Source organism: Indicator indicator, chromosome 13 (genome assembly GCF_027791375.1).
Source record: "Indicator indicator isolate 239-I01 chromosome 13, UM_Iind_1.1, whole genome shotgun sequence".
In the NCBI taxonomy this organism is placed as follows: domain Eukaryota; kingdom Metazoa; phylum Chordata; class Aves; order Piciformes; family Indicatoridae; genus Indicator; species Indicator indicator.
Genome location: NC_072022.1, coordinates 16602084 through 16614901, shown reverse-complemented (window position 1 = coordinate 16614901; position 12818 = coordinate 16602084). Strand labels below are relative to the sequence as shown.

At 41.4% G+C, this 12818-nt stretch overlaps 1 protein-coding gene across 1 annotated transcript in view; it reads right to left on the bottom strand.

Moving 5' to 3' along the window:
* SPHKAP (SPHK1 interactor, AKAP domain containing) overlaps positions 1-11000 on the bottom strand; it is a 52251-nt gene extending 41251 nt beyond the window's left edge. Inside the window, exons 1-2 of the mRNA XM_054386214.1 lie at positions 10917-11000; positions 3870-3980 (exon numbers count right to left, since the gene is read on the bottom strand). Of these exons, the coding sequence (XP_054242189.1) occupies positions 3870-3980; positions 10917-11000 (195 nt within the window). The remainder of the gene's footprint in view (positions 1-3869; positions 3981-10916) is intronic.
* Positions 11001-12818: the final 1818 nt, after the last annotated feature.

The window sequence follows — 12818 nt, the reverse complement described above, 5'->3', positions numbered from 1 at the left end:
AGTGGAAACAAACAACACTTCTATAATTAAACCACCTTTATAATTTATACTATCTAATTATTGTCTTAGCATGAAACGATGGTTTCTAATCTGCAGCAGTAAATTGCTGCTAAACAATATCATTGTTAATTGAACTAAGATTAATTTCATGTTGACCAATTACACATATTCTCAGAAGAGGAAAAACCCACTCATAACATCGGTGCAGAAGTTCTTTGAGGGAGTTGAATCTTTTTAAGCAGACAGAAATCAGACAGGATCATCTGAAATCAGGCAGGTAGCACACTTCAACCCAGGGGTGTTTTAGAGAGAGCTGTCAGGGTGTGTTATTCCAGTACAGAAATGAAAACAAGCAGTGCTAATACCCAGGATTTACCTTCCCTCTTTCCTGCTGTGCCTTCACCTCAAGCACTCTGAAATGTCTTCCCACATGCCTACCAGCCTTTGTGGGAAGTATCCCCAAAAGGCCCTGATCACCTGATGGCTCTGCCCCTCTGGACTCGAACCCCAGTGCAGCTAATTTTAGGATCTCAGGTAGTGACAGGACTAGGGGGAATGGAATAAAGCTGGAAGTAGGGAGATTCAGACTGGATGTGAGGAAGAAGTTCTTCACCATGAGAGTGGTGAGAGCCTGGAATGGGTTGTCCAGGGAGGTGGTTGAGGCCCCATCCCTGGAGGTGTTTAAGGCCAGGCTGGATGAGGCTCTGGCCAGCCTGATGTAGTGTGAGGTGTCCCTGCCCATGGCAGGGGGGTTGGAACTAGATGATCCTTGTGGTCCCTTCCAACCCTGACTGATTCTATGATTCTATGATTCTAATTGCATTTCCTTAAGGTAAAGACAGAGGATGGAAAGTCAACAAACCCATACATACAGAAAGCAGAAAAGGGAAGTTTGTACAAGACGATCTTTTAAACTCTGTCCACACCACGCTCACTTGTTATAAGACCTTTTTTCACAGACAACTTGCCAGTTTGCATACAAATGGAGAATAGACACCACATCTTGCCTTTATTTCTCCTTGTGATTTCTACTGTTAATCACTGCAGATGACCAGAAACATTGGATAAAAGATGAACACACTAGCATGTCCTCTGCTGTGGCAGGGTACCAGAATTTGAAATAACAATTTTCAGAACTCAGGAGAATATTTCCCACTTAAGCAAATGGGAAATACTCTTCCGCTAACACAATTTATTATTTTTCCTATCCTAAAGGCTACATTTTCATTAACCCATTTGGAAATGAATGGGCTATTACACAAACTCTGCTGCTTAAAAAAAATATAAACCTCTCTTTGAAAAAGCAGACTGCTCTGAGTTAAATGTTTAGTGTCTGAATAAAGCAATGTGAGTATACTTGATGAGCATATGTAGGACAGCCAGGAGTCTATTTTTATTTGTACTAACTGTACTAATCACTAATGGGACATAATGAATGTAACATTTATGAAAGCTCTGTTCACATGGTCTTGCTGCATTTATACTCCTGGATTAGACCCCTTATTGCTAAACGTGAATTCCTGAAACTGAACACTAGAGCCAGATGTATTCCAGCTATCTTTGGGAAAAGCATCGTTAATGATACCATACATCTGAGATTTCTTTTTCCTTCTGCAGATCTAGTGACAGCTTTCAGAGGCAGCAGGAGTAGGAAATGGAGACTTGCTGACTTTGTTTCAAAGCATATCCTAAAACTCCTCCCCTGTAAGAAGTGTGTGGTCAGAGTCTTTATCTTAGGATAGCATTAGGAACTGTGGGAGCAACTCCATATCATGCATGCCTCGTGAAGCATGCCCACCCTCTGCTTACAAGCAGAACTACACTATCACATCGTAGTAACGCAAGCAGTTTACTTAGGGAAGAGCTTTATCTTGTCTTTCCTTGGACAATGAAGGGATTTAGGAGAAAATTATCACATTGCATGATTTTGATAGCAGATGAGATCTGGGTCTGTGACTTCTGAATGTCCTTTTGGAATTGTAATGAAAAGTCACTTTAGTACTTCTGGTCTAGTGGGAGGCACCCCTGCCCATGGCAGGGGAGTTGGAACTAGATTATCTTTAAGGTCCCTTCCAACCCAAACCATTCTGTAATTCTGCCTCTTCTCTCAGACCTGCAGAATGGTAAGCAGAATGGTTTGTACCAACAAGGTGGCTACCGGGGCTAGACAAATCCTGATCTGTGCTTTCAAGAGGAAAAGTCTGTATCAAGAAGCTATACTGGGTATTTTAAAATGAAATCTGAGTATAGTCTTGCTTTAACAAGCTTCCTTTTCTCAGTAGCTCCATCCTATCAGAGATGGAGGTAATTTCCTATAAGATTCAAAGAAATATGAAGAATAAAGTCAAAGTTCAACAGATCAAAAAGCAAGTCATGACTCATTTAAGTATAATTTGGAGTTATCCTTTCCTTTGAGAAAATAAGCCTTCTTTAGGTATCAAATACTGACTAGTAAAACCAAGTGACTGTGGTCAGTGTATTCTGCATTAAAAGCAATCCTTTCCTTTGCCATCAAGGATACCACTGATCACCTGCCTGATAAGCTCATTCTGGTTAAGAAGTATTCAGGCTGCTGTTCATGTGACAGCATTTCAGCTGTGAACCATGTTTGTACTTCCCAATACCATGACCCTTTTCCTCGGGAGAACGCAAGCAGAATGCTCAAAGAAAAGGTAATTACTGCTTTGGCGAGTTAGAAAATTAGTTCCAGTAAACATTCCTTATTTCACCCACTGTCATCCCATATAGTTTCTTACCTCACACCCTGCATGGTGTGCATATGTAGATTAGGTTGTGTTTTGTTCTTTGTCTTGTGGAAACCAATAGTCCAGTAGACAGCATGACAGTGAAGTGAGCCCTTTGACCATATTCCTGACTTTAAACTGCTGACATTATGCTGTGGTATCATGCCCAGGGCAAGACACAGAGCCTTCAGTCATCCCCACCGTGGGAGAGAGAACCAGCTTCTTGACAGCAGGCATCAGGGTTCATCAGCTGGAGCAGAAATGCTTGTGTCTGGGAGAGAATCCCAGCAGAGTCCATAGAGCCCTCAGCTGGCCTTCAGGCTGTATGCAGCTCAAGTGGTGCTGGAAACCCTTCACCTGAGATAAAATCGCTCTTGACTTAAAGCCCTTCTTGGCTCACTGGGACCAGGGAGTAGCAATCAAATGGGATTGCAAGTAAGGATCTGCTTTCCTGCATCCTTCATCAAATAAAAACCTATGGCAATCATAGCAATGTACTTCCATCTAGTTTCATGTAGCTCACACATAAAGCAACCTAACAACTCCTATTTCTTCATGTACACTCTTAAAAAATCCCTGTTCTTAATTGCATTATAACCCACAACAGTGAGATTTCAATTGCATTTCCAATGTACAATAATTCTGTTTGAGTTCTTTCAAAGCTTCTCTTCATCTAATACAGAAAGTGTTGTCTCTTTAATTCTCTCTCTCTGCCTTAAAGAACATTGAGCAGCCTTTTAAACATCTGCTCTTTCCAACCTGCCACTTAGCAAGTTACGGGTTGAAGTAATTTTCTCTTGGGCTTATTTTTCTCTCTTGTCAGTTGCAGATTATGAGCATAAAAAAACCCATGGAGAACCACAGAGTCTGAAGGCCAAATGTGGGGAAATGTCTGCAGCAACATTTATTGATGTGCTCTGTATAGAAATCCATCTGCATTTTTTGTTTTGTATGGTTGCTTTAAACAGGAAGCTGGAAATTACAGAAACCATAGCCAGGCTGCAGTAATTTCAGTGTCAGTCATTGAAATTTTTTTCATGTAATATGTGCTGTGGTCATCCCCACACCTTACCCAAACAACTCCCCATGGACTTTTCCCCAGAGGGGGTTACAGCAAGTACTTACTGAGGCACAGTTGCTTTCTGACTTGTCTTCCAGAAAGCCAATTTGGCATGGTGTCCTCTGATTCTGCAGCCAGTAGTCTGTTGATCCTAGCAGACTGTTACTGCAGAGAATCTGTTAAAATAGTGAAAAATAGTTAAAATTATTTAAAAATGTACTCAGTCCTACCATACTTTGGGGGCCTGAACTCTCTTGTTGTAACTCAAAGGAAATGTTGCCTACAATTTTATCTTTTTGGGGTTTGTTTTGTTTTGTTTTGTTGTATGCATGTGATGTTAAGACTGAGATTTTGCTGCTTTTGGACCTGTCCTGTTAATGAACCTTAAATTAAGTGATTTATATATCCCCTAAAGTATTGACCTATTTACTCTCAGAACTGAAAGTCCTTCAAGACACTTTAAGGAGATGCCTAAGCCCAACATTCTGACTGGAAAATAGTGCTAGGAGTTTTGGTCTGTGTTTAAATGATAAACATAGATGTTGGTGAAACTAATTATTTACAGATACCAGAGTGCACAAACTTGCAGCCTTTATATGTCTCTTTCTCTACAAGTATCCATTGTTTCCAGGCTACAAACTTTCTTCTTAAACACATTTCTTGCTTCCTGAGAAGCTGAAGTTTTTAATATCTGCGGTAAGGATTACTGAGCTGAGACCAAAGCTCAGCCTGTAGTTTCTCTGTGTGGAATCAGGCCTGCAGCTTATGTCATGAGCTTTGCTCAAAAGAAACCAAAATGAGGCCAGATTTACAAGTCTGATGCTTAGATCGAACTGAATTCCTTCCTTGCTGCCTGTGTACTAATATTCTTCCATGAAAAAGGAACTCCTAGTATTTTTAAAACAAGAAGGTAAGTGCAGGAAAAGAATAGCTGCAACAGTCATGCTACTTACAGAACGTTTTATATGACTTACCATCTTCCCCAGGCAGCAGTGTGAAGAAGAATGTTTGCTAAATGGATGTGGCTTTTATTTGTACTTCCCACAATCCTGCATTATATTGGACTAGGCTGTACTCCAGCTCTTTAGCCTTTTATTTTAATAATGATGTTTTAAAATACAAATTTGTTGGTCTACCTGAGGGGAAAAAAAAAAACTATCCATGGTACTCTCCTTTACCTTGCTGTACATTTTGCATTATCACAGTTTTGTCCTGCTTCAGGAACACTTGATCCACAAGCCTTGATCCCTTCCTTAGGAAGGGAAGTGAAGGAACTTGTAAGGCTGCTCTGCTTCTCAGGGAAGACGAATGCTGTGGAAAGCTGCTCTGGCCAGTGGACACAATTTTCTAATACTCAGGGGCAATCCAGAAGTAAGCTTATTACCACCCACAGACTAACACCTACTCTAATGTTTATCTCTCTGGCAGAAAGTCTGTTAGATAGTTAATGCTGCACTCCCTGCAGCAATACAATTCTGTATTGATTCCCAAATAAAAGTCAGCAGAAGATGGATGAGGAGGTCACAGGAAACACCACAGCCTGTAAGCTTGCTTTGGTGCCCTCCACAAAGGCTTTGCACCTGCATGGTGGCTGTTTCTCAGTGCTCCATCCCTGCTATGTGGTTTCTTCCAAAAAGCTTCTGGATACAAATTTAGGGTTCACAAAACACTCAGGAAAAGCACTGTGCCCAAAGACTTTGTTCTCTCAATGACAAAAGCTCATGAAGGCTGAACATCGGCACCCATCACTTCTTAGGTGCTGCCAACTAATCTTGTTTACCAATTGAATGACTCTGCACACAATAAATTTTATAACCTCCTGTCTCAGTGCAGAAAGATTCCTGACACCATAACTAAGTCCAAGGCTAGATTCAGAAAATAATAGATTTCATATCCCAAAGAAACAATTTCCTGTTCATGTTATAAATTTTTTTTCCCCTGAAATGTTTTCAAATGTGAAAATACCAAACCAGTAAATAAACCAGTTGGTAAAATCTAGAATCAAGCAGTTATTTCCTCTTTTCCAAAAACTACCCTCCTCTGAGGCTTCTTATGAAGACATACAGAATTGAACAAATACATACATGCACTCTCACATGCATATCTACACATATAACAAATATATCAATTATGCAATATATTACATATAAATTTCAGATTTCATCTTATTCTAGATCTTTTGCCCTAGGTGATCCTTTTTTGGCATGGGTGTTGGACTAGCTGATCTCCAGAGGTCCCTCCCAACCTCTACCATTCTATGAGGTTCTTATCCCCAAGGGCTGGAGTTCTTAATTAAGATACACTGCATGCATTGGAAACAGCTCTCTCTAGCTCAAATTGTCTTCACTTTAACAAGAACTCGTTTTGTTTCCTTAAAAATCACAGTGAATTTGTCTCCAGCTTTAATCAGTTCAGATCATTCTTTCCTAAATCTCAGACAGTTTCTGAGAACTGGAAGAAATATCATGCAGAAGTAAGCTTCAGAAAACAATCCTTGGTATAACTCTTCTTTGCCTCATAAGGACCTCATAAGCAAGCAACATTCAAGAACAGCTAAATGATGCAGATGTATATTGTTGGTGATAAACACATGGCATGAGCTAGGCAGCCCAAACTTCAGAGGGCTTTCCTCCTGTGGGATGTAAATGACCTGTGGTAGCTCTGTCTTTCTTTAGAGGATATTTTTTTTTCAGGATGCAAACACTGGTAATACAACAACATAAGAAATAGCTCTCCTGAACAAATGTTTCAGTTAGGTCAGGTCACAGCCACCAAACTTTGGTCACTCCAGGATGATTTATAAGCTGCAAGGATTTACCGTATATTTAGTTTTCCTATGCAGCTTTTCATAATAGACTTTGAAGTCAATAGTAGAAATTATTACAAGTATGTTTTGGATAGCATTGGATAGCATTGAATAGTGATTTTTAAGTAACCTCAAGGAGATGAAGGAGCAGGAGGATGTTTTCCATGGGCAGATTCTGCTCCCATGTGTACATAAGTTGTTCTGCACGTTTACTCGAGAATGCAACCAGAAATGTGAAGAAGGGTGCAATGGAACAGAACATTTTTGCTACTGGGGGTTGGAGAAAATAATTTGCAGCAATCTGGATTTGAAGAAGGCAGGTAAGAAAAACAAAACCAGGTATAATGAGTCCACACAGCAGAAGGTGGTGAGGTCAGCAGTGTAAGGAACACCAGCTGGCCCAAAGTCACCTGTAAAGTCTCTTAAATTACTCAGCAAAGAGCATACTGTGGGAAAGGGAGGCACATGCAGGAGAGGCTTTCTTGCATGTGGCCTGGTTTTACATGTATCTGAAAGGTGATCAGCAGACAGAAGTGGTGACATTTCAGTAAGTGGTGGCAGGAATGAGGATATATTTGGATAAATTTAAACTCCACCTGGATTATGAAATGAATTAGGACTGTTCTGGACACATTATTGCTTATCTTCTTTGAAGCAAGGATGGTTTGGGCCTCCCCGCAGTGCCGATTGCATCGGGGTCACACAGACCTATGCCAGAATGCATCCACAGAAGCCATGCCAGCTTTGGGGCATGTTTATTTGGTAATAGACAACAACATTGCCACGGGCAAAGACAAACCTACAGGAACAGCATGTGTTACATGTCTTAAGAGCACCTCACTGCTGTCAGGCAGTTATCCCTGTTAACTATGTGCACATGTTGACACAAAGTAGGAGTTTCCATATATCTTAAAACTTGCTGGGATGTTCCTGCTTTTAAAGGAATATACTGAAGTCCTTATAGTAAAATAATGTACGACTGCAATGATCAAAAGCGTGTAAGCTTGACGGAGCTGGACTAAATTGACAAAGTTAATTAATCAATCACCAAATCACAGAACACATCCAGTTGGAAGAAACCTCCAAGATCATTCAGTCCAACCATTGACCCAGCACTGAAGGGTCAACACTAAATCATGTCCCTAAGTGCCATGTCCACATGCTGCTTGAACACCTGCAGGGATGGTGACTCTACCACTGCTCCAGGCAGACCATTTCAATGTCTGATAACCCTTTCTGTGAAGAAATATTTCCTAACATCCAGCCTCAACCTCCCCTGGTGCAGCTTGTAGCCATTCCCTCTAGTTCTGTCGCTTGACACCAAGGAGAAGAGGCTGGTCTCCTCCTTGCTCCAACCTCCCTTCAGGTAGTTATAGAGAGCAGTGAGATCTCTCCTCAGCCTCCTCTTCTCCAGACTGAACAACCCCAGCTCCCTCAGACACTCCTTGTAGGTGATGTGCTCCAGGCCCTTCATGAGCCTCCTTGCCCTTCTCTGGACATCTCCCTGTTCCTGCTGGCTACCATGTTTCTAATACAAGCCAGGATGCCATACCAAATGCAATGTGAGAACTGGCATTGCCCAGAGCTGTAACTCTGCAGTACACTCTGACTGCCAGTTTTGCACTTAAGTAAATCCTCAGTATCATGCTGAGCTGGTCTGCACCACAGGATAAGAACCCTAAACCTGCACTACTCCAGCTGTCAGTCAGCACCCGTCTTTTATATAACCTCCACTTGCCAAAATTTCCTCTTCCTGTCTTGCACTTCACTCTTACCTAATTGAGGCAAATCCTCAGTCAATCCCACTGACATGCACTGTTAGTAATCCTGCTGAATTCAGCCAGGCTGAGGGGACTGGATTGTTTAGTCTGAAGAAGAGGAGGCTGAGGGGAGACCTCATTGCTCTCTACAGCTACCTGAAAGGAGGTTGGAGGGAGGTGGGGGTCACTCTCTTCTCCCCAGTATAAGGTGACAGAACAAGAGGAAATAGACTGAAATCATGCCAGGGGAGGTTCAGGTTGGACACTAGAAAAAATTTCTTTACTGAAAACATGGTCAGACATTGAAACAGGCTGCCCAGGGAAGTGGTGGAGTTACCCCCGGAACTGCTCTGAAAACATGTAGACATGGCACTTTGGGACATGGTTTAGTGGGCATGGTGGTGTTGGGTTGATGGCTGGGCTTGATGATCTTAGAGGTCTCTTTCCAATGAAACAGTTCTATGGTTCTAAGTTGCTTCTGATTTGCAATGGTACCACTGAAAGCAGAACTTACTGACCATACTGAGGTGTGACACACTGTACTGCTGTGTCTCTGGTTCAGAGCAGGATCATCACATTCAGAAAATAATTCAGGATGAATTTGCATCGTGTACTAAATGTGAAATCAGCAGTAATTCACCGTTCTATAAAAAAAGTTTCCACTCTCATCTGGAGACTGAGCCGTCAGCATTACTCAGTGTGTTGTGAATCAATGAACTAAATCAGCCTCTAGCAGAGCGTGGATTAGAAAAGTCACTCTTTCCCAGAGGAAAATACTGCATATGATTTTAGCATAACAGCTTCCTGCTCCCCAATTTAGATCATAAGACATTAAAATACAGCAAATATCTATAACCGAGACAGCATTTAAAAAGGCTCTGCTCCACAAATGAAACAGCTGCGTTTTGGTGGCTGATCATTTTAATTGCTTTGGTTAATTACTACTCTTCAAAAAAGATATGGAAGTGGGACATACAGAATGGGATATCAAGAGGCACATCTCCTGCATTCCATCAGAGTGCTCTGTGTAGCCACAGGCCACATCTCATATGGCTCCTGACGGGAGCTGCTCATGCCAAACCCAACTGCTGTGAGCTGCAAGTCAACTGTTTGAACTGTTCCCTTGCAGCAGGGGCACAGTGTTCCACTCCACCACCAATCACACCTCTAACTTAAAAACCACTGTAACTCACAGAGGCTAAAAGAGAAGGTAATAGCCTATTTTTGGTAAGTCTTTATCCTTTTCCACACAGACACAAAATAATGGCATCACTGTGACACTGCTGTAAAGCAGCCCAAAATACCCTGCTGTGTGTCAGAAGCGCTGGCAAAAGTGAATCACTTCTTTTGGTGTGCCAACAATCATCCCATCGACTGGTTGCACTGAAAAGTTCAGATGAAGGGTTCAGGCAAGGGAAGCAACTCTAAATCCTGCACAGCAGCACTTTATAAGCAGTGATGCTTCTCAAGGTGACCATGGTGGGAAGAGTTGTAAACACAGTGAGTGGTGGCACTTCTCAGCGCTGTGCCACTCTCCTTCACTCTTACATAAAATAGACAACTCTGACATTAAGAGAAGGTTTAAGATGGCCTCCCACACAATGGATTTTTTGCCTGGTTTTGTCTTTTTGAAGATCCTGATCACAGTCAGCAGCAGTTCTTTTAAAATCAGGTATTCTTCTGTAAACAAACAACTCCTTTGGTCAAATGAAATACTGACACTTTTAGCAATGTTGGGGTGAGCTGCAGAAGTTCAGTCCCAGTCCCCAGTTCTTTTTTTATAACAATGACATTGCATTTAACATTTCTGTAGACAATACTCACCCCCCACACCCACAGTGTGGTTTGCAGGATGAGGGAGATAAATCTTTTATCTTCTACATGTTTTTATCTTTCTCTTTCTCTGCTTACCTATATAGAGATATTTATTGTTGTTATGAAAACAAAACAAAACAAAACAAACAACAAACCCAAAAGGAAAGTGTTGTTATTACTAGAGAAGGAAAAGAAAAAAGAAGTTAAGAATTATGGGAAAAATGAATGAACTGTGAAGTTTTATAACATTTCTGTGTTAGAACAAATGCTTTCTTATCAGCTCTGGAACTATGCCTGTGGGAGACAGGAGAGCTCTGAGGGTTATTGCAAAGTGAGGGATGAAGGATGGCCTGTCTTCTTAGCAAGTCTTTGGCAGTGCCCCTGCCTGCTGTAACCCTGTACTGCTGTAACCTGGCCCTGGGGAGGAGGAATCTGTATTCCTTTGTACTACTTTTATTTCATATTGTCAGATAATGAGGAAAAATAGAAACTTTCAGGGGGAGTTCATCTCCTGTATATGTATAATATATTTTGGTACCACTCAGTTATGGACTAGGCTGACAAAATTGCAAGATACCTTAACAGCACCCAGAATTCATTTTTCTGTATCAGTCCTTTTTTAGCCATCTGTTTAACTTTTTATTCCCCAATAAAGACAAAAGCTAAAATGCAAAGCTATAACCTGGGATAGGTATATCTACCTTTGAATAGAACATAAACTTAGAAGTTACCTTCTTACATGCTGTGACAGAGCTTCCCAAACTGGTTGCCGAACTCTCTGTGCTGCTGCCTTGGTGCTCTGGGATATCATGCATCAGTGGAGGTTCAGAGTTGCTGAAGAACAAAAAAGAAACAAATCCCCAAAATCCTTTCCAGTGACTCAGCTACACAGATAACTCCAATGACACCAAACCATAGTTCAGCACAGAGATGTACCTTAACTTTGATTACAGGAAGCCCTACTCTCCTTGCTGACATTATTGGTCTATTTATTGCCTTCATTTTCACTTGTTTCCTGAGCTACACACCTTGGATAGCATATAGATGCCTATAACCATGTCCACATCCACCTGTCTTGTGGTCTTGTAAGAAATGTAGTAGCTTGTTTTCACGAGCAGGCAGCTTGGAGCAGCACATGAAACCTTTGCTGCATTAATTCAGCTTGGCAAAGTGAAGAAATGCCTGCTGCATTTCCACCTGCCTGGGTAAGAGGCAAATGGGTGGTGATCAAAATGTAAACTAGGAGTTGCTTAATTCTGTCATCTAGATGGAAAAACTGCGGGTTTAGAGCAAGGGTATGCACATACTCTGAGTCAGTGCTACAACAAACCTTTATTTACCATGGGACTGTGCAGATGTGCAAAATACAAACCTGTTACAAACAAGCTCCCCCAGCCAAGTTATTTGCGTGCACAGCTAGTATCACCCCTCAGACTTCTCCAGAAATGTACTAGGGAAGGAGCAACCTACACCATCAGGTTCTGCCTCCCAAATTGGGTCTTTAGAGTGTTTTTTCATTTATTGCAAGGCACACATTAGGAACACACTGTGATAGACCACAAGAAGCATGCAGGTTACCATGGCTTAGCCAATAATCTTTCATCAGTTTCAAGGGGATAACAGACCATGTACAATTTCCTGATATGCTCAATTAAAAACTAAGATGTCACCTTGACTAGAGCTTAAGCCACTTATGTGCAAAGGAGGCTATTTCCATGCTTTGCTCAAATCCACAATCAAACATCAATAAGGCTCCATTTCTCTCAAAGACCCAGCTATGTGTATCTCACCTGATAGTGCTTAGGACCAGTAAGGAGCATATCTGCTCCCACTGACAAGTAGCTTTGCCAGTAAGAATTCTGCTGATGTTTGTGGTGTGTGTATTTTTCTTTTTTTTTAAAGTATCTTTATATGACAGCCTTACAAGTCTGAATGAAAATATAAACTGAACTTAACAGCTATTAATTGCTGACTGGGGGGCAACTTCACGAATTGCATCAAAGGACTAAATAGAGATGGCCCTGTAAAAATGTCTTTGCTGCAAGAATGGTCAGGTATTGGAACAGGCAGCCCAGGGAGTTGGTGGAGTCACCATTCCTGAAAGTGTTCAAGAAATGTGTGGACATGGCACTCTGGGACATGCTTTAATGGATGTGGTCATCTTAGGTTGATGGTTGGACTCAATGACCTTAGAGGTCTTTTCCAACTGAAACAACTCTGTGGTTCTATGTGAAACCAGTCATTTGGACCATGTAATACCACTTAAGACTCTGTAAAATACCAGCTCCACTTGTATCTAGAAGGGAGACTTGTCTGATTACCAACCTTTGCTCCATTGCTCAGTTGATATAGTTAAACAGTAATGACTCTGGGCAGTGATTTCTCTGGCATTTGAAGAAGCAAAATAGCATTTTATAGGCCTTATGCTGAGTTCTTTAACACAATGAGTGGCTTCAAAAGCAGGGAGTCATCCTGGTTTTGTATCTTCATTAAAAATAGGAACCTCATATTCAGAGGGTCAAATGCTGTGCAAGTTAAGTACCCTCCTTACTACACCCATGTTTGGATGCAGCTTCTGTACCAGGTACCACTCAGTACTCCAAGCAGATCCTGTCAGTACCACTTTTTTTTGT